The following is a 24144-nucleotide window of genomic DNA, read 5'->3' on the forward strand; positions in this document are numbered from 1 at the left end:
ACCTACCCCAGAAGCGATCCCAATTGTTCAGGAAACTAAAGCCCTCCCTCCTACACCAATGCCCCAGCCATGTATTTATCTGACTAGCCTTCCTATTTCTACCCTCACTAGTACGTGGCACTGGCAGTAATCCCGAGATTACCACCTTTGAGGTCCTGGCTTTCAATCTTTCTACCTATGTAGTTGGTACCAATGTGGACCACAACCACTGGCTGTTCCCCTTCCCTCCCCAGAATGCCCTGCAGTCGCTCAGTGACATCATTAACCCTTGCACCAGGGAGGCAACACACCATCCTGATGTCACCTTTGCTGCCGCAGAAGCGCCTATCTGCTCCCCTAACTATTGAATCTCCTATCACTATAGCCCTTCCCATCTTCTTCCTCCCCCCCTGTGCAGCTGAGCCACCCACAGTGCTGTGGACTTGGCCCTGGCTGCACTCCCCAGAGACATCACCGCCCTCGCCGGTAGTCAGAATAGAGTACCGGTTGGAGAGCGGGATAGCCTCAGGGGACTCCTGCACTACCTGCCTCGCCATACTCTTCTGTGCGACGGTCACCCATTCCCTATCCTCCTGTACCCTTTTAATCTGTGGGGTGACCAACGCCTGAAACGAGCTATCCACGTACCTCTCGTTCTCTCGGATGCTCCTCAGTGCCTCCAGTCCTCGCTCAAGCTCCAAGACTCGGCGCTCGAGTTGGAGGAGCTGGAGACACTTCCTGCACATGTGGTCATCCCCGTTGCGGGAAGCATCCAGGAATTCCCACATGGCACAGGTGTTGCATTCCGTTTGAACGAGCTGCCCTGCCATCCCACTAGTTACCCTTAAATTACCCAGCAAAAACACTAACTCCCACTACACACACAAAACAGCTGTTTAGTAATTTATCCTCTTATCTATTAGAACACAAAATCAAAGAGATATATTCACCAGCCGATCAGCCAACCACTTACCAGCTTGGCTGTGACGTCACTTTTTGATTTCTTGTCCCTCCTCCCCGCACTGCTCGCTCACCGACTGCCGCTGGGCCTTTGTAGGCCGCTGACCCCGGACTGCCGCTGGGCCTTTGTAGGCCGCTGACCCCGGACTGCCGCTGGGCCTTTGTAGGCCGCTGACCCCGGACTGCCGCTGGGCCTTTGTAGGCCGCTGACCCCGGACTGCCGCTGGGCCTTTGTAGGCCGCTGACCCCGGACTGCCGCTGGCGCTGCTCCTCCCCACACTCTGACGTCACCTCTCGATTTCTCACCTCTCTATCTTTGTCTGCAGCTGGTTGGGCTGGTCTCTGGGCCTCCGTCTCCGACTCTCGCACTCCTTATCAGCTGCTCTAGTGTCAGCACTGGTAGGAAAAACAAGACAAAACAGCACCTGCCACCCCCACTTGCCCAAACTCACCCACTTACCAAACTCACAAATGCCACTCTATGCTGCTGCACTCCGTGCTCTGCACGAGCTGCCTCTTTTTAAACTGTATCTAGGTCAGATGACTCACTACTGGTCAGTCGTTTACAGAACTGGTTTTAACTAGCTGCTAATTGCCTCCTACTGGAGAGTTTACCTTGTTTTTCTCTGCCTAAACCTGAAAGAATCCCAACTATTTAACTTTTCCCCTTTACATTAAACTGCTACTTACTTAGCAGTTTAATTTATAAAAGAAAGAGGCAGCCAGAGCAGTGTAGGGAGAAAGGCTGGAATGGATAGAGGAAACCTGGGGGAGCAGAGGAATGGGGCAAATGCAGCCATGAAGAGAGGATCAGCCTGCAGAGAGAGGGGAATAAATACAGGGTGGGAGTAATGGAGGAGGAATCTAGGCTCACCTACAGTTCAGTAGATCATTGCACTGCCTGCGTGTAGTACTGAGCTGAACAGGTCAGAAAGGCTCTGGAAATCTGGTTTGTGCTATCTTAATTGAGCTCAGCTGGGAAAACTGTGGGGGCACAATAACTGGTCTCATTACTCTTTGGCTAGGAAAGGAATTGAGTAAGGTAAATTTGCATTGCTAATTTTTTTGGCAGTCATCTCTGATAGAAAGAATGTCGATGTGGATGTCAGGTGACAACACAATATGGTTCCAGGACAATGCGCTCCCCATGCTTGAATAGCCCGTTAACACTGTCTCGGCTGACACACGAAGAATGGCCATTTAGGCAGGTTACAGAATGGTTGCTGTTGCTGTGGAACTGTGCCAACTAGGAGTCATTGCCTTCAGGAAAAGACAATGGAAAAGTGAAGTAGCATAAAGGATCGCCTGGATCACATAGGGTGTGCAAATTATGGACAGTGGCCTGTTTCTAATGTGCAGCGCATTTAGTGTCTTTGTTTCACTGCCTCTTTGAGCAGTAATGGGGGTTATTATCACCTTCGCCAACTAGACGTCAATCTGGTGGGGCAGATCATCTCAATTGGGAAAAATGAATGTTCTTCGAATTAGAAACGGTTTGAGAGTTTACTGGACTCTTATCGAAACTGTCTCAGTTTCAGGTCTATTTAACTTTTCAAATTGGTTTACCCACATCTATAATGGGTTATGTTACAAGGGTCTACGGAGACTGGGCATGAGTTAGCAAAACAATAAACGCCAGCAAACCAAAATGCTGTGGGGAAATTGTAGTGCATGTTCAGAACAAGGCCAGTTTTAGCTAGACTACCCTGAATCAACTTATATAGAAATAAAAACAGAAAATGCTGGAAATACTCAGCAGGTCAGGCAGCATCTACGGAGAGAGAAACAGAGTTAACGTTTCAGTTCGATGACCCTTCGTCAGAACTGGAAAAAGTTAGTGATGTAACAGGTTCTTAAGCAAATATAAGGGCACGGAAAGGGGGGAGGGGAAGAAAGAACAAAAGGGAAGGTCTGTGATAGGGTGGAAGGCAGAAGAGATTAAGACTCTGAAGAGATGATGGTGCAAGATGATGGAGATGGTAATGGGACAAGTTAAGAAACAAAGGATGAGTATAGATAGGGTGTAAATGATAGAATCACGGGATTCAACTTATATAGGCATGGGAACAGCATAATTATGACATAGCAGACAAACAGGTTTTTGACAATACCGAGTATATTCGAAACATATTAATAAATTGTCTTATCTTTCACAGCTATTCCACGTGGCTTATGTGCTCATCAAGTTTGCAAATTCTCCACGGCCAGACCTTTGGGTTCTTGAGCGATCTACAGATTCTGGAGAGACCTACTTCCCTTGGCAGTATTTTGCCTGTAAGTATAATCCCAGACAGTGCAGAGAAAGCCTTGTTATCAATTGTACTATTGGAGTTGACCAGGTGCAAACTGTCGGTCCAATAAATCCTGCAGGAATGGAACCAGCACGCACTATACCATAAGTAATACACTCATAAAAAGCATGAGGGCTTGTCCCTTCACGACACATTGCCTCTTTGTTCAGCACCTGTTGACTTTGTACATGTTTTATATAATGTACTTTGGGGTAGAAATTGCGCCCATTTCTCAGGCACAAAACAACTCCAAAGCAAACCAACTTAGCAGTGAGGTGGACTGTGCCCAATTTGTGAAGGTGTTGATCCCACTACTAAATCTGCGGGGCCCTTTTTTGGGGCCATCCCAAGCAGGCACCTAAAATGGACATTAGGCCCCTTGATTATTTTTTCTTTTCTTGTCTTTTATACATTCACCAGATGTGGGCATTGCTGGTAAAGCTAGCATTTATTGCCCATTTCTACTTGCGCTTGAGAAGGTTTTGGTGAGCCGTTTTCTTGAAGCGCTGCAGTCCATGTGGTGTCAGGGAGGGAGTTCCAGGATTTTGACCCAGTGACGATGAAGGAACGGCAATATATGTCCGAGTTAGGATGGTGTGTGACTTGGAGCTGGTGGTGTTCCCCTGTGCCTGCTGCCCAAGTCCTTCGCGGGTTTGGGAGGTGCTGCTGAAGAAGCCTTGGCGAGTTGCTGCAGTGCATCTTGTAGATGGTAGACACTGCAGCCACGGTGTGCCAGTGGTGGAGGGAGTGAATGTTTAAGGTGGTGGATCGGGTGCCAAACAAGCTGCTTTGTCCTGGATGGTGTCAAACATCCCCACTTCTGACCTTATGGTGGAGGGAAGATCATTGATGAAGCAGCTAAAAATGGCTGGGCCTAGAACACTGCCCTGAGGAACTCCTGCAACAATGTCCTGGGCCTGAAATGATTAGCCTCCAACTGCCACAACTATCTTCCTTTGTGCTAGGTATAACTGCAGCCAGTGGAGAATTTTCACCCTGATTTCCATTACTTCAACTTTACTAAGGCTCCTTGATGACATACTCGGTCAAATACTACCTTGATGTCAAGGGCGTGCATTCTCTCATCATGTGTAAATTAGGGGTTTAACGCCTATTGAAGGATCCCTGTTGAAAATTAGTCCGCCATGAGCGAGACAGACCTCGGGCCTGTAGTGCTCATGATGCCTCAGCCGCCCTTGTGACCACCAACAAATGGTAAGTCCGTAAAGCATATTGGCCCTGAATTTGCGGTCGAAGGCTTACTGCAGGTGGATGCTTCCGACCATAAAGATTTCTACGAACATAGCTGGTGGTCCCGGAGGTTCGGAGACTTGTGGTCCTGGCCCTCTAAGTGAAGGCCTGCGTAGAGCACGTGTATCCCGGGAGTGCATGGGCTTCGTACACATCGCTGGGATCACGTGGGCCAGCCCAACCTATCAGAGTAGGGGGATCCCCATTCATACTTATGTGAGTTCCATATATACGGAACCACAATTAGTATGAATGGGAATACTCCCTAAAACACACAAACTCTGATAATTTTTTAAAAAACCATCACATATTTCAAATTAATAAAAATGGAATTTAATTCATTATTAAACATTTTTGAAAAATACATTTACACATAAATTTATTTTTAGACCTTTTAAAAATCTTATTTAACAGGATTGTAAATGTTGTTTAAATTATTTTTAAAATGTATTTTCCTGTACTTTAAAAACATTTCATAGGCATTCACTGGGCAGGAGTTGAGCAAATAGCCCAACTCTCCGCCCACAGAGGCCCCTTACCTTTGGTTGTGTGCAATCTGTCAAGAGGCTTTGCATACCTAAACCCGGAACTTGCGGGGAGCCCACGGGTGTACACGCCCGTGGGAAGTGCAAATTCAGGCCCATTATAAAAATTAGACATCTTTCCTGTAGTGGCAGGACAAGTAGGTGTGTGGTTGTCCCCGACCTCCTCCACCGTAGCCCGCTACAAACCCCCTCCTATAGGGTTGCCAACAATGTTCCCTTTAAGCCATGTGGTGCACAGCACTCCAGGGATCCCGCAAAGCCAGTGAGCCGGCTTTTAAATTGAAAAAAACGCGCATGCGCAGAGTTTTGAATGGGTCGCGCAGCCAGTTAATTGTCCTGGCGTCTCCAAGAATAAAAGATTAATCTCCTGGATGCTGTTGCGTGCAACCCTGGAGTAAAGGCATTAAAAAAAAGTAATAGTTTTTAATTTTCTTTGAATCCTTTTGTTTATTACCCATGAAAATATGGAAAATGACAGTGTAACTGACAGTCAATAATCATCCACTAGGGTAACTAAGAGATGTTCACATTCCAATTGCCGTGGAAGCGGCGTTTGCCCCGAGGTAAGGACGTGTTGGATGACCAATGGCGGAAGAATGGGGGTGGGATGGTTGCAGGCAGTAGGTCATGTGACGAAACCTCCAGGATTACTCCCGGCCGGAGATGGCAGCCCTACTTTCCCCGTGACATACTTGAGGGCGGCTGATGGCACCACGGTGGCTCGACATTGATGTCCGCTTCACCGGCGAGCTGTCTGGGGACGCGCAGCAGACATTAGCAGCTCGCCGGTCTCATTTAAATGAGGCCCGTAAAAACCTTGCCACCAATTTCCCCCTCCCCCCCCCTCCTCCCTCCTCCCCTCACTGCAGATTTTGAGGAGAGCTTTGAAATAGGTGGCCAGGGATCTGTTTGGACATCAAAGTTCCCCATACATTTATGACTCTGATTTAAATACAATGCTGTAAATAGCGGCCTCTCCTCGTGCATACGATGTGCACACACGCCCGAAGAGGCCCCGCATATTCCGGGTTTAGGCACACGAAGCCCATGCGCCTAATCCTGGCACTTGCGATCTATCAACATTTCTTTTGACAGATCGTGTGCCTCCCTGGGAGAAGGGCATTTGCAGGCAGAGATTTGGGCTATTTGCCCAAATCCTACCCAGCGAATGTCCTTAAACCTCTTACGCCTGCTTTTACCAGGTGTAAGGCCTGCTTTTACTTGCATAAGAGTTTTAAAAGATAGAAAAATAAAATATCACTAATTTTATATTAAAAACCCTGTCCATTAAGCTTAGTTTATTTTTAACCCTGTTAAAACATTAATGAGCCTCCCTCCTATTTCTGAATGTAGGTACCCTGCCACTTTTGCACTGCTGTGAGGCCATGATACATCGTTATACACACAGCCTTAGCTTGTCGAACAGGAGAAATCACTCGAATTATGCCTAGCAAATTTGTTACCTCTAGACTTGGCTATTTCAACGCACTCCTGGTTGGACTCCCACATTCTACCCGACGAAAACTTCAGGTCTTAACTCGCATCAAGTCCCGCTCATCCATCTTTTGGCAATGTGCTCACTGACCTACATTGGCTCCTGGTTAAGCAACGCCTCATTTTCAAAATTTGCATCCTTGTTTATAAATCCCTCCATGGCCTCGCCCCTCCCTATCTCTGTAATCTCCTTCAGCCTCACAAGCCCCCAAGATATCTGCGCCCCTCAAATTCTGCCCTCTTGATTATAACTGTTCAACAATTGGTGGCCATGCCTTCCGCTGCCTAGGCCCCAAGCTCTGGAACTCCCTCCCTAAACCTCTCTACCTCATGGGGTCCTTGTGCATGAAACACAAAAAGTTAGCATGCAGGTACAGCAAGTGATCAGGAAGGCAAATGGAATGTTGGCCTTTATTGCAAGGGGGATAGAGTATAAAAGCAGAGAAGTCCTGCTACAACTGTACAGGGTATTGGTGAGGCCACACCTAGAGTACTGCATACAGTTTTGGTCTCCGAATTTAAGGAAGGATATACTTGCATTGGAGGCTGTTCAGAGAAGGTTCACTAGGTTGATTCTGGAGATGAGGGGGGTTGCCTTATGAAGATAGGTTGAGTAGGTTGGGTCTATACATTGGAGTTCAGAAGAATGAGAGATGATCTTATCAAAATATATAAGATAATGAGGAGGCTCAAGAGCTGTGGAGGCTGGGTCATTGAATATATTTAAGGCGGAGATAGACAGATTTTTGAGTGATATGGGAATAAAGGATTATGGGGAGCGGGCAGGGAAGTGGAGCTGAGACCGTGATCAGATCAGCCATGATCTTATTGAATGGTGGAGCAGGCATGAGGGGCTAAATGGCCTACTCCTGCTCCTATTCCTTATGTTCTTATGTTTTCTCATTTAAGACGCTCCTTAAAACCTACCTCTTTGGCCAAGCTTTTGGTCATCTGCCATAATTTCATCTTATGTGGCTCAGTGTCAAATTTATTTGTTTTGTCTTATAGCACTCCTGTGAAGCGCCTTGGGACATTTCACTATTTTAAAGGTGCTATATAAATACAAGTTGTTGTTGTAGCAAATGGTGTGAAGTGGGCCTTCATGTCTCATTGGGACTCCTTTTTTATAATACAGGGCTGCCTCTAAATGCACGGTTGGGATGTGACATTTCCGATCCCCTGGGACCGATGTAGTAATAGCTGCACTGGGATCTGTATAATTATTTTCAGATCAGGTAATCTTGTCTGTTTGCATAGTTGAGAAATAAATTGGAGGGAAAAAAACAGAAGCCTGGGTTCTACAGCATTAATTTTTAAACTGATGAATTTCTGCCAGTCATATGTTTTTAAGTCTTCAACCATTTTATAAAACTCTGGCTTGTACAAATGACGCGAGGGAGCAACTGTTTCTGTTATCAAAAACAAAAGCTGTTAATGCGGTCGGAAATTACGCTATTAATTGTTTCACTCATTTCCTGAGATTAATTTGTTGTTTCTTATCTCCCCTCCACTGAACCCAGGGGATTTGCAATCGCTCAGGAAAGTGAAATCTAAACATATATTATTGCTCTTCTCCGCTACATACATTCCATGGAAAACAGGTCAGAAGTGTTGTGCTGCTGCCCTTGGGAGAAGAATTACTTTGTGCAGTAAAATCGCTAACAATCACCTTCATTTTTTTTTTTGAATGCATTTATATCACTGCACATAGTGACCGGAGCAATTCCCCAGTCCTTCTCCATGAAGAATGTTATTGCTGCGTTGCTTTGTTGGTGCGTGAATGCCAAGCGGCAATTTGTGTTGGAATGGAAGTTTTAATATGCAGGTGACTGATGCGCCACACTTGCATTTTAATTTTCTTTATGTACTAATATCGCTGTATTTCATGTTGTGTGCAAGGGCTGAGGGCCAGTCTGACCTCAGCTTGTAAAGGCCAGCCTGAAGCAACAGCAGTTAGTTGTACACAATTGGACTTGAGCAAAGCGGAGGGGATCGTAGGCAAAGAGCAATCAGGATTTACAAAAAGCAACAATCGCTTCTCGGCCTTTTGGCTAAGATCATGCATAACTAACCTGACCAGCCACCATGACCTCCTGGTGGTTTCTCCCTGGTCAGGAAGGTATATGCTTGCATTTTTGAAACAGGAGGTGTGTGGGGGACCTGACCCATCCACCTCCATGGCACGAACCTGGTATTGCAGTACTTCCAGGAACGGTGCAGTGGCTCTAGGCCTTTTGGCTAAGAGCATTGGCGCAGAGTGATCCTTGGCATGTGCAAGGTGACCTCTGGCGTTTGTGATTTGACAAAAAATTGGAACGATTGGCTACGAATTTTAAAAAAAACAATCGCTTCTCGGCCTTTTGGCTAAGATCATGCGTAACTGACCTGACAGGGGAGTAACCACCATAACCCCAAGGTGGTTCTCCCTGGATCAGGAAGGTATATGCTTGCTTTTTTGGAAATAGGAGGTGGGTGGGGTGGTTTGAACCATCCACCTCCACGGAGGTGTGTGGGGGGCCTGACCCATCCACCTCCATGGCACGAACCTGGTATTGCAGTACTTCCAGGAACGGTGCAGTGGCTCTAGGCCTTTTGGCTAAGAGCATTGGCGCAGAGTGATCCTTGAATGGGCCCAAGGTGACCTCTGGCGTTTGTGATTTGACAAAGAATTGGAACGATTGGCTACGAATTTCAAAAAAAATAAAAAAAAAATTTGCTCAACTGTAGGATTTAATTAAAGGGGTGCAGGCGCTTTTGATTTTTTTTTCCTGTATGCCAAATATTGTAGTTAATTCTGAAATAAAAATGGAAAATGCTGAGCTTCTGAAAGAGAGAGAATGTTCTTCTATCTTTTTTGCCTTTCAAATGCTGATGGATCTGCTGTGTATTTCCAACATTAATCAATCTTTCCTTCCAATGTTTGGCATTAACGGCTTTAGTCTTATTTAAGATGGTAATACAATTCATGCTATACAAGTAATACATCATACCCAAGGACAAAGAGCTAATTAAAATGTGGAATGTATCACCGCAAGTGGCTATTGACACTCAGTTGATCGCAGAATTTAAGAGGGAATGAGATAATTACTCGGGAGAAGAAAAATTATAAATTGTACAAAAAAAGGGCAGGAAATGGGACTACATCAGCACAAGCATGATGGATTGAATGGCCTTTCTTTGAGCTTAACTTTCCATAATTCTGTGTCTGCATGTGAAACCAACATGATGAAAATGTCTCAGGACCAATGTTCCTTTTAAGCTGCGCAGCCGCACAGCACTCCAGGGATCCCACGCAAAAACCACGCCAAGAAAAATAACACAGAACATTGCTCATGACTGTTTCAGCTCTTCCTTCCCAGTGACTCTGATCGTGCCTGATGCAAATTTTAAGGTCTGCATTAGATATCATCTCTGGTTCATCGTCATTGGTCACTTCCTTAAGTGGACTTCACGCCCTTATGATGTGGAGCATACCTTTCACACCCAATATCTAGTTATACGATAGTGTGACCCAGGATCTGGAAACATAAGATCCCTCGTTATGTGTACTAGAATCTGTGATCTTGCGCATGCCTCATGTGTGTATCTCCTATCTTCTGGAAAAGGGGCTGATAAACATTCTAGTGAGATGAGGCCAATTGTAAACCAACAAGCTGTATAATTTCACACGAAATATGTGACTGAACAGAATGACTTTTTACAGGGAGCTTTACCTGTTTCTTCTTGCACCTCATAATTTCAAAAATAATCAAGTATTCAAATTCTTCTCTTGCTTTGGACCTACCTTCACTTTACAAGCCAGCATCGTTAAACTGACCAGGGCCAAATTTGCAGAGCCAACAGGGGCGTACCCCATATCTGCAGCACTTTGCATTTTTTCTCCATTTAAATAATAACTTGCTCTTTGATTTTTTTCTGCCAATGTGCATGACCTCACATTTTCCAACATTATACTCAATCTGCCAAATTTTTGCCCACTCACTTAGCCTGTCTATGTCCTTCTGCAGATTTTTTGTATCTTCCTCACACATTGCTTTTCCTCTCATCTTTGTATCGTCAGCAAACTTGGCTACGTTACACTCAGTCCCTTTCAAGTTGTTAATATAGATTGTAAATAGTTGGGGTCCCAGCACTGAATTTGAATACATGATTTTTTTTTAAAGTATGCATTTCGGGGCGTACGTGTCAGGTGATTGTCGAAACTTCCGCCGGTGTCGCAATGTGAGCCGTTGCACACCCGTCGCAGCTCTCTCCGGCGGTGTTTCTAAGCTCTGCCGCAAAAACCGACCCGAGGATCGTGCCCAGACGAAAAACAGCTGACCGTGCCAATTTTTTGCCACGGAGGGTCAAAATGCGGCGAAAACCCGGTCGCAAACGACCCGAAAATCCAGCCCAACGTTCTTTGCTAGAGGTAGAAGACCACAGGCTTGGAGACGGCTCATTAAGGGGGGCATAAAGATGCCCTGCCTTATCCGCACCTGTGTCCGACCCTTTGTGGGCAAAGACCTGGGAAACTAGGGAATTTAAATGCAGTATTAAAATTAAAGATCTGGAACCAAAAAGTGATCATGAAGCAGTCAGGTTGTCGGAAAAACCCAAGTGGTTCACTGTACATCCTTTAGGGAAGGAAACCTGGCCCTGCCTGGCCTATCCGTGCCTCCAGTGCCACATCACATGGAGTGCAGCAGGTCAAGATGAAGGCTCACCGCCACCTTCTCTCAGCAACTGAGGATGGGCGATTGGTAACTGGAGGTGTAGAAGTCCTTTGTCTCTGTAAAATCAAAACCTGAAAGAGAGAGGTTATAGAAGTTAAGATTGTAGCGTGATACCAACAACAATATGTATTTATATAGCGCCTTTAACGAAGTGAAATATCTCGAGGCGCTTCACAGGAGTATTATGCGATAAAATTTTGACACCGAGCCGCATAAATAGAAATTAGCGCAGCTGACCAAAGCTTGGTCACAGAGGTATGTTTTAAGGAGCGTCTTGAAGGAAGAAAGAGAGTCAGAGAGACGGAGAGGTTTAGGCAGGGAATTCCAGAGCTTGGGGCCTAGGCAACAGAAGGCATGGCCACCAATGGTTGAACGATTACAATCAGGAATGCTCAGGAGGGCAGACTTGGAATAGCGCAGACATCTCGGGGTAAGGCAGTGGGGGCTGGAGCAGATTACAGAGAAAGGGAGGGGCAAGGTCATGGAGGGATTTGAAAGCCAGGCAGATATAAGTATGTGATTTAGATGTTCAAGTCTCCCTGAGATCAAGGAAACTGAGATTTAAGCCAGCTAGTCCAGATAAAACTATCAGCATGGAAGGTGAATTTACCTAGGCGTAGAGAATTCCAAAGGAACGGATAGTACTTCTAGAGAGAGTGGTTCATTACTCTGACTTCTCAGGAGAAGGTGTGGCAAAAGGGAAATCTATCACAGCTCGTTAGTACACGGTCATACAAGTTCTGGAAATACTGCTAACTGCACACATATATTAAAAGTTAGCAGGTATCGGGTACAGTAGCTCATTGGTTATTTTAGGGGACTCATAATCCAGAGTCGTGAGTTCAAATCCCACCACGACAGCTGGGGAATTTAAATTCAGTTAATTAAATGAATCTGGAATAAAAAGCTAGTGTCAGTAATGGTGACCATGAAACTACTGTAATTGTCATTAAAAACCCCTTTGGTTCACTGATACCCTTTAGGGAAGGAAATCTGCTGCCCTTACCCGGTCTGGCCTATATGTGACTCCAGACAGCTCACCACCATCTTCTCAAGGGTAATTAGGGATGAGCAATAAATGCCGGCCTTGCCAGCGACACCCACATCCCATGAATGAGTTTTTTAAAAAAAGATCCCGATGCTCAAATAACCTGGTGGCACACGCTGTCTAGTCTCGCACAAAAAAGGATGGTTATTTGAGTGCAGTGCTGGAGACATTAAAAAACCTTTTTATTTTCAGACTTTTTCGGGAAGGATTTAGATTTGAAGCACTCTGAGTATTTTCCACACAGAAGTACATTAGCACTTGCTGCTATGATTTCAAGCAGCCCTTTAGTAATGTGTCACCAGAAGGCTGACGGACAGCTGTGAGAGGATCTTGACTCTGGAATGTTTTGGTGAGAAGCAGCTTAGAATGTTTGCACTATCAGTCTACTGCTTCCTCCACTTCCACTGCATCTGTCATGGGTGGGCCCCACCATGACTTGCCGTCAACTGACAGCCCAAATTAAAGATTTATCCGGTATACTAACTTCACGTCTTGTGCTTGCGATCCTAGATATCTGGCTGCCTTGTTTAATAGTCTTGTAAAATGTCGCAGTGTGAACTGCATCTCGGCAGCTGATAACGCAGTGAATGTTGCATCTGCTGCAATGGAAGTCTTTTCGTTGGTCACTAAGGCAGCTGTGGCAACTGAGTTTCAAGTAGGCTGTTCTTGCCTGTTGCTGAAAGAGTGCTGATACTCCTTCAGGAACAAATCTGATTTGAGCTCATTTACCCCATGTATCAATTTCTCCTGTTAAAATAATTTTGATCAAAGCAAGATGTGCTTACCAAATGCTTTCTCCGGTTCAGTGTACAGACTAAGTTGACAAAGAAGCTAGCAGTGTTGCTAAGAGTCATCATTTCATTCACGATTTATACATTTTTAACTATTGTTTTAATGCACATGGTACATGGGAATAGAAATGATTGAGGGAAGAAAGATGTATCGCTATGCAGATTAAAAGCGCACAAAATCAATAAATTGTTAATAAAATTGTACGGTTGGATTTACACACATGTTTTAAATCCTAAGTGCTAAGCAGATGTCTAAGTGCTTTACTGTAGATTCTGCTTTATAGCCAGTTTCTGTACTCCGTAGGTTTTTCCATTTTGAGAAAGTAATTTGTGGTTCGTAATTGAATAATAGTAGGAACAAGAATTCTTGAAGTAAATGATTGGTTTTATTTTTCATTTAACAGTTTCAATTTAACATTAATGAGGGGGCTGTAGGGGGAAGGCGTTTCTTCGCACCCTCCCACCTCACCAAAAGCTATTCACAGTTTAAAACCTTCAATCAAAGCATGATTTTAGACAGCAGAGAACCAGCAGCCACCAGAGGCAGAGGCAACCACTTATTGCAGCCAGAGATCTGGCGGTTTCCTGATCGTTGACCTGTGGTTCTTCCTCCGCCATCAGGTAATCGCTGGTAGTCAGAAGTAACATTGCACGTTGTCACTTTAAAACAACTGCAAGTGCAGGAAGGTAGTGCTGCTGGCTTGTTGCTCTGGTGTTCGGAGCCTCGTCATCCAAAGACCAAATGGTGGCACAGCAACTGCAGTGTCAGACAATGTTGTAGAATTACTGTCATACAAACACAGCATGAAAGTGGTCTTTTGCACTGTTTGCATTACTGCTAACCACTGCACCAGCAACAGTCCGTATTCTTACGTTACTAAGGAGGTCAATGTAACTGGGCCTGTCGGGTGGTAAACGGACGGGTTCAGGTTGGATGTCTGTTTTACACGCCGCACGATTTTATTCTCGATTGCCTTCAATGGAGAGTAAAATTTGGAGGGTGTAGAATGGAAAGCCGGACAGATCCTGCCTGTTTTCAGCTTGGCAGATTAGGTTAAAATGACTCCCCGCCGCCCCCCCTCCCCTCCCTCCACCCAAGAATCTATTCTGCAATGGAAAGTCAAGTTGGAATTACATTTGTTCAGGTATGTTTAAGACGCTCCTTAAAACCTACCTCTTTGACCAAGCTTTTTGTCATCTTCTCTAATAGCTCCTTACGTAGTTCGATGTTAAATTTTGTTTGATCATCATCATAGGCAGTCCCTCGGAATTGAGGAAGACCTGCTTCCACTCCTAAAGTGAGTTCTTTGGTGGCTGAACAGTCCAATACGGGAGCCACAGACCCTGTCACAGGTGAGACAGATAATCGTCGGGGGAAGGGGGGGTGGGACTGATTTGACGCACGCTCCTTCCGCTGCCTGTGCCTGACCTCTTCACGCTCGCGGCGTTGAGATTCAAAGAGCTCAACGCCGTCCCGGATGCACTTTCTCCACCTCGGGTGGTCTTCGGCCAGGGACTCCCAGGTGTCAGTGGTGATGTCGCACTTCACCAGGGAGGCTTTGAGGGTGGTCCTTATAACGTTTCGGCTGCCCACCTTTGGCTCATTTGCCATGAAGGAGCTCCACATAGAGCAATTGCTTAGGGAGACTTGTGTCCGGCATGCGAACTATGTGGCCTGCCCAGCAAAGCTGATCGAGTGTGGTCAGTGCTTCAATGCTGGGGATGTTTGGCCTGGACGAGGACACTGATGTTGGTGTGGCTGTCTTCCCAGGGGATTTGCAGGATCTTGCGGAGACATCGTTGGTGATATTTCTCCAGCGACTTGAGGTGTCTTCTGTACGTTGTCCATGCCTCTGATCCATATAGGAGGGCGGGCCCTGTAGACCATGAGCTTGGTGGTAGATTTGAGGGCCTGGTCTTTGAACACACTTTTCCTCAGGCGGCCGAAGGCTGCACTGGAGGTGATGTTGAATCTCCGCATCAATATTTGCCTTCATTGATAAGAGGCTCCCGAGATATGGGAAGTGGTCCACGTTGTCGAGGGCCGTGCCATGAATCTTGATGACTTGGGGGGGCAGTGCTGTGTGGTGCGGACAGGCTGCTGGAGGACCTTTGTCTTACAGATGTTAAGCGTAAGGCCCTTGCTTTCATATGCCTCGGTGAATACATCGACTATATCTGGAGTTCAGCCTCAGAATGTGCGCAGACGTAGGTGTCGTCCGCATACTGCAGCTCAACCTCAGAGATTGGGGTGATCTTGGACCTGGCCTGGAGACGGTGAAGGTTGAACAGATTCCTGCTGGTTCTGTAGTTTAGTTCCACTCCAGCGGGGAGCTTGTCGACTGTGAGGTGGAGCATGACAGCGAGGAAGATTGAGAAGAGGGTTGAGCGATGACGCAGCCCTGTTTGACCCCAGTCCGGATGTGGATTGGGTCTGTAATGGATCCGCTGGTAAGGATCACGGCCTGCATGTCGTCATGGAGCAGGCGGAGGATGATGACGAACTTTTGGGGGCATCCAAAACGGAGGAGGACGCTCCATAAGCCCTCACGGTTGACAGTGTCATCTTCTCTAATAGCTCCTTACGTGGTTCGATGTTACATTTTGTTTGATAACGCTCCTGTGAAGTGCCTTGGGACATTTTACTACGTTAAAAGTGTTTTATAAATACAAGTTGTTGTTGTTTTCTGATGCCAAGTAAACAATAGGACTTTACAAAAGGAAGCTTATTTAACTTCTCTAGAACCTTATCACAACTACAAAACGTTGAGGTAAAAATGCATGGGCAGGAATTGGCCTTCAGGGTGGGATTCCAAACTATTTGGAGTGAGTGGAAGGATAATTAGCTCCCCAAGGAAATGGCTGGCCTGGCTAATCGAGTCCATAAATGTTGCTGGTTTCCCATTTGTCCTGCTGCATACGCATCGTAAGCTTTATCAGCCTGGTGCATCCACACTGAACAGCATCGTGATATGAGCTAAATGTTGTTCTTCAGCCCTGTTTGACTAAGGTGTTTCTCTTCTCGAGAAATGAAGCGTTCTCTGGTGGCAGCTGCTCAGGTATGTAGGGGATTACAGTTGTCAAGATACCTTTTCACCTGGTAGGGCTTTCTCCGCCTCGGTGGCACTTGGCAGGTTCAAGGCCCACTGAAGGTTTTGGCGGAATTCCTGCTGGTCCTCTGTATGAATCAGCTCAAACACACTCTGGTGCATAACTTCATTCAATACAAAACCTATTCAAACACCATGGTCATTTCAGTTGTAACTCAGTGTTGGTAACTAAATTAGAAGTTGGTTGATTCTGTTCAGTGCTAGGATTCTGCACCATCACCTTTAACCCCCCTTCTCCAATACTGCCCAACAAGCATGCTGCCACTAAGCAACCACATTGAAATTTAAACCATGTGTTGGTTAGCATATACATTCATTCATAATGCATTCATCAGCTCATTTTTTTTTAACAGAGACATTAACACTTTAAAACAGTTTCATACCTCTCTTCAAATAGCGGACAAAGGAATTTAATATGAACACTTGGTGGGAATTTTGTACACCCACTTAGCGGGATCTGTGTGGGTAGGCAGTTAAAATGGAATGCGTGAAATACCCGCTCTGCTCCCGCCCGGCTGCAAGTTTAACATCCCTGATTTTCAGGCGTATGAAACGCTTGATCGAGTCAGATGGAGACTGGTACATTTATGAAAATTGGGGTCTTATTATATCAGTAGAACTCTGACACCATTTCAGTGTAGAAGTAAATGGGTCGCTCAGCCAGCCTCCCACACAGCTGAAACCCGGTCCGAGGATTGAAGAGGTCTCTCCAGGTTTAAAATTTTCCTTTGCGGGGTTAGAAGGAGCAGCAAGGAAAGTGCTCTCCCTTGTCCGGACTCCTCCCCCCCTTCACAAACCATTGGCTGACCCGGAATACCGATTTCCCTCAACCCCCAGCAGTTTAACGCCGGGTTAGCATGACTTTCTGCCCCTTCCCAGTGCTTTGGTCTGGAAGTCGGCCGGCAGTATGTTAATAAGGCCCGGCCGTTACAATGTGTTGGAGCCTCTTTCTGCCAGTCCGCGATGGGCTGGCCACTCGTTGGGCTGCTTTCCTACCCTGGGGTTAACATTCGCACCTTGGTGTTTGCGCTCAAATCTTCGATCAAGGCCTAGAGGTTTCAGATAATCTTTACTTTACTGTATGGTGCAGCGTGATCCATTATTCTGTTCGTAGGACTCTCTTCGAAGATGTGCTAAATAGTCCTTTTTGTATAAAGCCTTAGCCACATTACAGAAGAGCAAGAGTATACTGTACCCCACTAGAATGCTGATGTGCCATCAGCTGTACATTAACACATTGTTTCTGCATTCCTATGATGGGAAAACCTTAAGCACCCTCTTTATAAAGCACATCGGATATACAGCACAGAAACAGGCCATTTGGCCCAACCAGTCTATGCCGGTGTTTATGCTCCACTCAAGCCTCCTCCCATCTTTCCTCATCTAACTCTATCATTTTACACTATCAGAGCCAGGGATTTCTGTGCTTACTTCTTTGAGAAATGAAAGAAAGAATTTAACATATACTCTTGGATAGAAGATTAGAATTTTAAACCCGTTTTCAGATAAAATAGGGAGGGATCACTTTATGTGCCTTTCCTATCCTGCCTCAGATTCTGCCCTCACTGAGCAATGTCCCTGGAGATGGTGGACCTCGCAGCAAGCGTTGCCTTCCTGCCAGCCGTTGCTCCGCTTCGCTCCTCCAGCACTGCGATAATGAAGTGGCAATGTTCCCTCCCCACCCTGACTTCAGCCCGGGCTCCCCTCGCTGATTTAAAGTTACAGGCAGCCCAGCAAAATAGATAGCGAGCTGAACTTTACAATCAGCAGCAGGAGGGTGGGAGCATTGCCATGTAGGAAAGGAATCTGTTGTTTGAAATGAGCAGGAACAGAGAGAACCCATACCTGTGGGTGCCAGCTGATATAAAGGTGAAGACTTAGCCAGATTTGGAATGTCATCTTAATCTTTCAGTCAGATTATTTTTTGTTGTAGGGGAGGCGGGGAGGTCATTTTATACATGGGTTGTTTTACGGCAAAGTCAAATTACTCTGACGTTAAGCAATTTTCTTGGGTTCCACACAGCTCTTGAAATCTATAGCTAGCATTTTTAAAACATTGAGAGACAACCTTTTTAAAGCTGCAAATGGTTAAAAATATCCACTTGTGGAGATAATTATTGTAAACTGACGTTTATTTACCCAACACTGAAAGTTGGTATCATTTGCAGCGATATGTAGTCAGTAGCTGCTGCAAACTTCAAAAGTTTTTATATACTAATAAATGTTTATTTCTGAACTTTTGTTCCTTGTAAAACCAACCACAACATTACAGTAATGCACCATGTCCCATCTTGTAGTTGAGGCTGTCAGCAACTGGTTTTGAATTAAATGCAACGGTTAATTCACAATGAATTGGAATAGGTAACAATGCAGTCTGTGGTACTGGATTCAATCCAGGTACCTCTTTTTTTTTTTCTCGAGAGGTTAACATTTCCTCTTTGTTCTATAGTTTCCAATTCTTTGCACCATGCATCATTCGTGAGGGTGGAAAGATGACTTGCACTCATTCCTTGGCCGATTGTAGTGTAAATGTACACGGAATCAATCTCATTGTAAACCTAGGAGTGTGTGGGTTTATAAACCATAAGTACAGGAAGCCAGTGCCATGCTTTTCTATTGAGGGTCCCTGTATTATACAGCGTAGACATACAGAGATCTGCTCCCAAATGGCAAGAGAATGTGGCAAAAAGAAAGAAAGGCTTGCATTTTTATAGCACCTTTCACGACCACCAGGCATCTCAAAGCGCTTTACAGCCAATGGAGTACTTTTGGAGTGTAGCCACTGTTGTAATGTGGGAAACGTGACAGGCTATTTGCGCACAGCAAGCTCCCACAAACAGCAATCTGATAATGACCAGATCATCTGTTCTTGTTATGTTGATTGAGGGATAAATATTGGCCAGGACACCGTGGATATCTCCCTTGCTCTTCGAAATAGTGACATGGGATCTTTTACATTCACCTGAGAGGGCAGACGGTGCCTCTGTTTAACGTCTCATCTGAAAGACGGCACCTCCGATAGTGCAACGCTCCCTCAGCACTGCACTGGAGTGTCAGCCTAGATTGTTGTGCTCCAGTCTCAGGAGTGCGACTTGAACCCACAATGAAAATTGCTCGTGAAAACCCACGTGAAACTTGCTCTCTCCAAAGCGGGATCTCTGAACCTGCCAGGCACCTTGACTGCTTCACCACAGTGATGTGCCTGAGATAGAGCTTCGCAGTGTGGGTAATACGGGCACACGTTCACATCCCACTACCCTTCAGCACTGTGTGAACATGGCAACGCCCGGCCTACTCCAGACTGGATTCGAATCAATCCAGGATAAATGCACGACACGGGATATTTTGCTTTCCTCAGAGGCAGAGGTGGTTTGTATGATGCAGATAGAAGTTTCCAGCACGGAAGGAGGCCATTTCAGCCCATCGTGTCCGTGTCGGCCGACCAAGAGCAATCCAGCCTAATCCCACTTTCTAGCTCTGGGTCCGTAGCCCTGTAGGTTACGGCACTTCAAGTGCACATCCAAGTACTTTTTAAATGTGGTGAAGGTTTCTGCCTCTACCACACTTTCAGGCAGTGAGTTCCAGACCCCCACAACCCTCTGGGGGAAAAAATTTCCCCTCAAATCCTCTCGAAACCTTCTACCAATTACTTTAAATCTATGACCCTGGTTGTTGACCCTTCTGCTGAGGGAAACAGGTCTTTCCTATCCACTCTCTATCTAGGCCCCTCATAATCTTATACACCTCAATAAGGTCTCCCCTCAGCCTCCTCTGTTCTAAAGAACACAAACCCAGCCTATCCAATCTTTCCTCATAGCTAAAATTCTCCACTCCAGGCAACATCCTCGTAAATCTCCTCTGTACCCTCTCCAGTGCAAGCACATCTTTCCTGTAATGTGGTGACCAGAACTGCATGCAGTACTCCAGCTGTGGCCTAATTAGTAGATACAAAACCAAGCATTCATTCGAGTTCTCTCCACTTCGAATACAGATCGAGTTTTTATCGTGTGTTCGTAATCCCTTATTTACATTTTAATCTGCAAGACTCCTTGCCAATTTGTTGATAATTGAGAAAACAGATAGCAGGTTGGAAATTCTTCACTGTACTTTGCCGACTTGCCCAGTTCTGGTCTGTTTTATGCATTAGATAATCAAAATTGTAATAACTCATTATAATTTGATTTTCTTAAACGTATGACTTTCAGTTTAATAAAATATCCATGTGCCTAAATTTGGTGTAATCCTCTCTTTGCTCATTAGCTTCCAAGAGAGACTGCATTGAGAAATTTGGACCAAAGACTGTGGAGCGCATTATAAAGGATGATGATGCTATCTGCACCACTGAGTATTCACGTATTGTGCCTCTGGAAAATGGAGAGGTGAGTGTGAAATAATTAGCAGGAAGTAACTGGATTTGTGTTTTACTGCTCTGAAGTCTCTAAGTATTTCACGCGATGCATTCACTAAGTAAATGTTGCAAGATTTCACACAGCTTTCAGATTAAGTCATATTACAGAACACAATTAAGATACTTTTAAGTTATAATGATCTGCGATGTAAGGAAAGATTGGATTAAGTAGTTGAGTGTTCCATAATGGACACTTATTGTTTGAAACACTTCTACTTAAGGGGCTGATTAAGTATCCAGGTGAGCCACAGTTTCAAAACGAATTACATATTTTTTTGTGCAAGTTTTGAGTAACCCCAATAAATGCCCATACATTGTTTAAAACAGATATGAATGATTTCCTTGTCACAACTAATAGGCACAGAAGATGTGTTGAATAAGTGGTGCCGTTGAACTTTGCCATGCTGCTCAACTAACTTCTCTGGGTTCCAATCTTAGATCGTAGTTTCCTTGGTAAATGGGCGACCAGGAGCCATGAACTTTTCCTATTCCCCCATCCTTCGTGACTTCACCAAAGCTACCAATATCCGACTGCGGTTCCTCAGAACAAACACTCTCTTGGGACACTTGATGGGCAAGGCCTTGCGGGACCCCACGGTCACACGACGGGTGAGTACTGACCCTATGTCTGACTGTTCAATGTGGATACCGCCTTCTTGAAAATACCTATAGCAGGCTCAACCCGATGGCTGAAGTACTATCTCCGTCTCTGAGTCATAAAGACCAGCAAGGTCTCGGCTTGGATCCCGCTCCTGCTCTGGGGGTCCTCATACACGAAACACAAAGTTAGTATGCAGATATCGCAAGTAATTAAGAAGGCAAATGGAATGTTGGCCTTTATTGCGAGGCGGATGGAGTATAAAAGTAGGGAACTCTTGCTGCAACTGTACAGAGCGTTGGTGAGACCACACTTGGAGTACTGCGTACAGTTTTGGTCTCCTTATTTAAGGAGGGATATACTTGCATTACAGGCAGTTCAGAGAAGGTTCACTAGGTTGATTCCTGAGATGAAGGGGTTGTCTTATGAAGATAGGTTGGGTCTTTACTCATTGGAGTTTATAAGAATGAGAGGTGATCTTATTGAAACTATAAGATTCTGAGGGCGCTGAACAGGAGTAGATGCAGAGAGGATGTTTCTCCTCGTAGGGGAATCTAGAACTAGAGGGCATAGTTTCAGAATAAGGGGTTGCACATTTAAAATGGAGATGAGAAGAATTTCTTCTCTCTGAGGGTCGTGAATCTTTGGAATTCTCTTCCCCAGAGAGTTATTGAGGCTGGGTCATTGAATATATTTAAGGTAGAAGTAGACAGATTTTTAAACGAGAGGGGAGTCAAGGGTTATGTTCTTATGTTCACTGATTTCGACTGGGGTGGCAGTAATGATGCTACAATCACTGTGCCCATGGTTAGGGAAGGGTACAAGGTTCTTGCTCTTGATTGTTATACAGTGACAGCTCATATCAGAAGTGTATGTGAGCGTGCTGGGCGAGGACAAGATCGGGCTCCTTTCTGATGTCAACCACAGTCAGATGGTCTGCCTGCGCTCAGTGTTAAAGCTCATACTTTGAAGAATGGTCAGTTGGCCAAAGTACCGGAGGGTGAACATTGCCCACACAAACTCATCCCCGTAAGAGAATCCGTTTCTCCAAAGGAGGGAAGAAAATAGATTTTTTTTTTAAACCCTATATACCAGGATGCTTTACATTTGCCATGTTCAGTATACTCCGCCGTGCGTGCAATAGTGTTCCCATCAGCCACTTATCTTCTTGATGAGGGAATAAGGGGTTATGGGGAGCGGGCAGGGAAGTGGACCTGAGTCCATGATCGGATCAGCCATGATCGTATTAAATGGCAGAGCAGGCTCGAGGGGCTGCATGGCTACTCCTGCTCCTGTTTCTTATGTAGTTCATCTTACTGGGTTTTACGCATGTTTTGCAGTAAAATTGCTCAATGCGTTTGTTTTGGAGTCATGGCATGTTGGCTTACTGCTCATGGGCAACGTTCCCGCTAAGCTGCGTGGCTGCGCAGTGGTCTGGAGGTCCAACGCAGGCCGCTTACAGGCTTTTACATGGAAGAAAACGTGCATGCACGGAAATGTGGATGGGCCGCACAACCAGTTAAAGGGACTGCACGAAAGATAAATTAGGGGGAACATTGCTCACAAGACCTGAATAAATTCTAATGTTAATGGAATTAAACTGACCCCATAACCAGAATATTGCCGGTATCTCGCTGAGAATCCTAGAAACTGGCCATAGTGACAGCACATGCTAATCTTCACTGAGTTGCTGCTGCCTGCTCTCCTTCATGGATGGAAGAACCCGCATAAACATTCTCAGAATTTATTATAAGTGTGTTCCTTACACAGAGCGTTGACCTTTGTGAGCAATTTCATCCTATAAATGGTGTGCCTCCATGGTTATCGTGATTGATCCTTGGTCTGTTATAATAAGGTATTGATTCAAGATGTGGCCCTCCACTCCCAAGGAATCAGCAGTGTAATTGTGTCAATGTAAATCCAGATGAATTTACCAGGAGCCTAACAATCTATGAACTGAAAATGCTCTTTTCTTTCAGTATTACTACAGTATCAAGGATATCAGTATAGGTGGGCGTTGTGTGTGTAATGGACACGCAGATGTTTGTGATGCGAAGGACCTATCTAATCCATACCGGTGAGTATTGCATCACGTGTTCTACTAGTCCAGTGAACATCAGCATTCAACTAATAATTGATAGTTTAAAATGGAACACTATTTTTCTGCGTACTTTCTGGGCTAATTTTATTTGTGACAAAAGAGGATTTAATACCAGAAAAGAGTTTTTGTTTTCTTTATTGTTGAAAACACAGATAAACATAGGACCATTCAGTTAACTGTTCCATTCCCCCTGTGTCCCCCAAAGGCAGAGAATTATGATGGGTATACTACCTCTTAGAACATAAGAAATAGGAGCAAGATTCGGCCATTCGGCCCATTGAGCCTGCTCTTGTGGCACAAGCCTGCCAGTACCTCATTCAAGTGGCCATGTGTGAGTGTGGCAGTGATTAAACTGTGGTAGACACCATGGTAATACTGGATTCTCACCTGGGATCCATATACTTTCTATAGGGTCACTGGATAATGAGAGAAACTATATTTCCTCTGGTGGGAATGTCCAGAAAAAGGAGATAGAACCTTAAAATTAGAGCGAGGCAATTCTGGAGTGATGTCAGGAAGCACCTTTTCACATGAATGGTAGTGGAAATTTGGAACTCTTCCCCCCCCCCAAAGTTGTTGAGGTGAGGGGTCAATTGAAAAATTCAAAACTGAGATTGATAGATTTTTGTTAGAACATAAGGGTAAGACGTGATGTGGAAGAGTTAAGATACAGATCAGCCATGATCTAATTGAATGGTAGAATAGGCTCAAGGAGCTGAATGGCCTCCTCCTGTTCCTATGAGCAGGACTGAGGAATCCTGGTTGACTATTACTGTTTCACACTTGGCTCAGAGACATCGAAAGTTGTGTCTCCCCCCCTCACACTAAACCATCGATGAGATCTGCTAACTCA

The 24144-nt window shown here is 45.2% G+C and overlaps 1 protein-coding gene, 1 non-coding gene and 1 pseudogene across 2 annotated transcripts in view; all 3 read left to right on the plus strand.

Annotated features, from left to right (window-relative positions):
• The window catches only part of lama5 (laminin, alpha 5), a 360316-nt gene that overhangs the window by 83567 nt on the left and 252605 nt on the right, over positions 1 to 24144 (plus strand). The window contains exons 3-6 of the mRNA XM_070896270.1: positions 3096 to 3213; positions 20445 to 20563; positions 21031 to 21201; positions 23170 to 23267. Coding sequence (XP_070752371.1) covers positions 3096 to 3213; positions 20445 to 20563; positions 21031 to 21201; positions 23170 to 23267 — 506 coding nt within the window. The remainder of the gene's footprint in view (positions 1 to 3095; positions 3214 to 20444; positions 20564 to 21030; positions 21202 to 23169; positions 23268 to 24144) is intronic.
• On the plus strand, positions 8552 to 8745 carry LOC139277731 (U2 spliceosomal RNA). The gene has a single exon (XR_011596131.1). It is a non-coding gene; the product is annotated as a U2 spliceosomal RNA (small nuclear RNA).
• LOC139277749 (U2 spliceosomal RNA) lies at positions 8865 to 9103 on the plus strand (annotated as a pseudogene).

This window comes from Pristiophorus japonicus, chromosome 12 (assembly GCF_044704955.1).
Source record: "Pristiophorus japonicus isolate sPriJap1 chromosome 12, sPriJap1.hap1, whole genome shotgun sequence".
Classification (NCBI taxonomy): Eukaryota; Metazoa; Chordata; class Chondrichthyes; family Pristiophoridae; genus Pristiophorus; species Pristiophorus japonicus.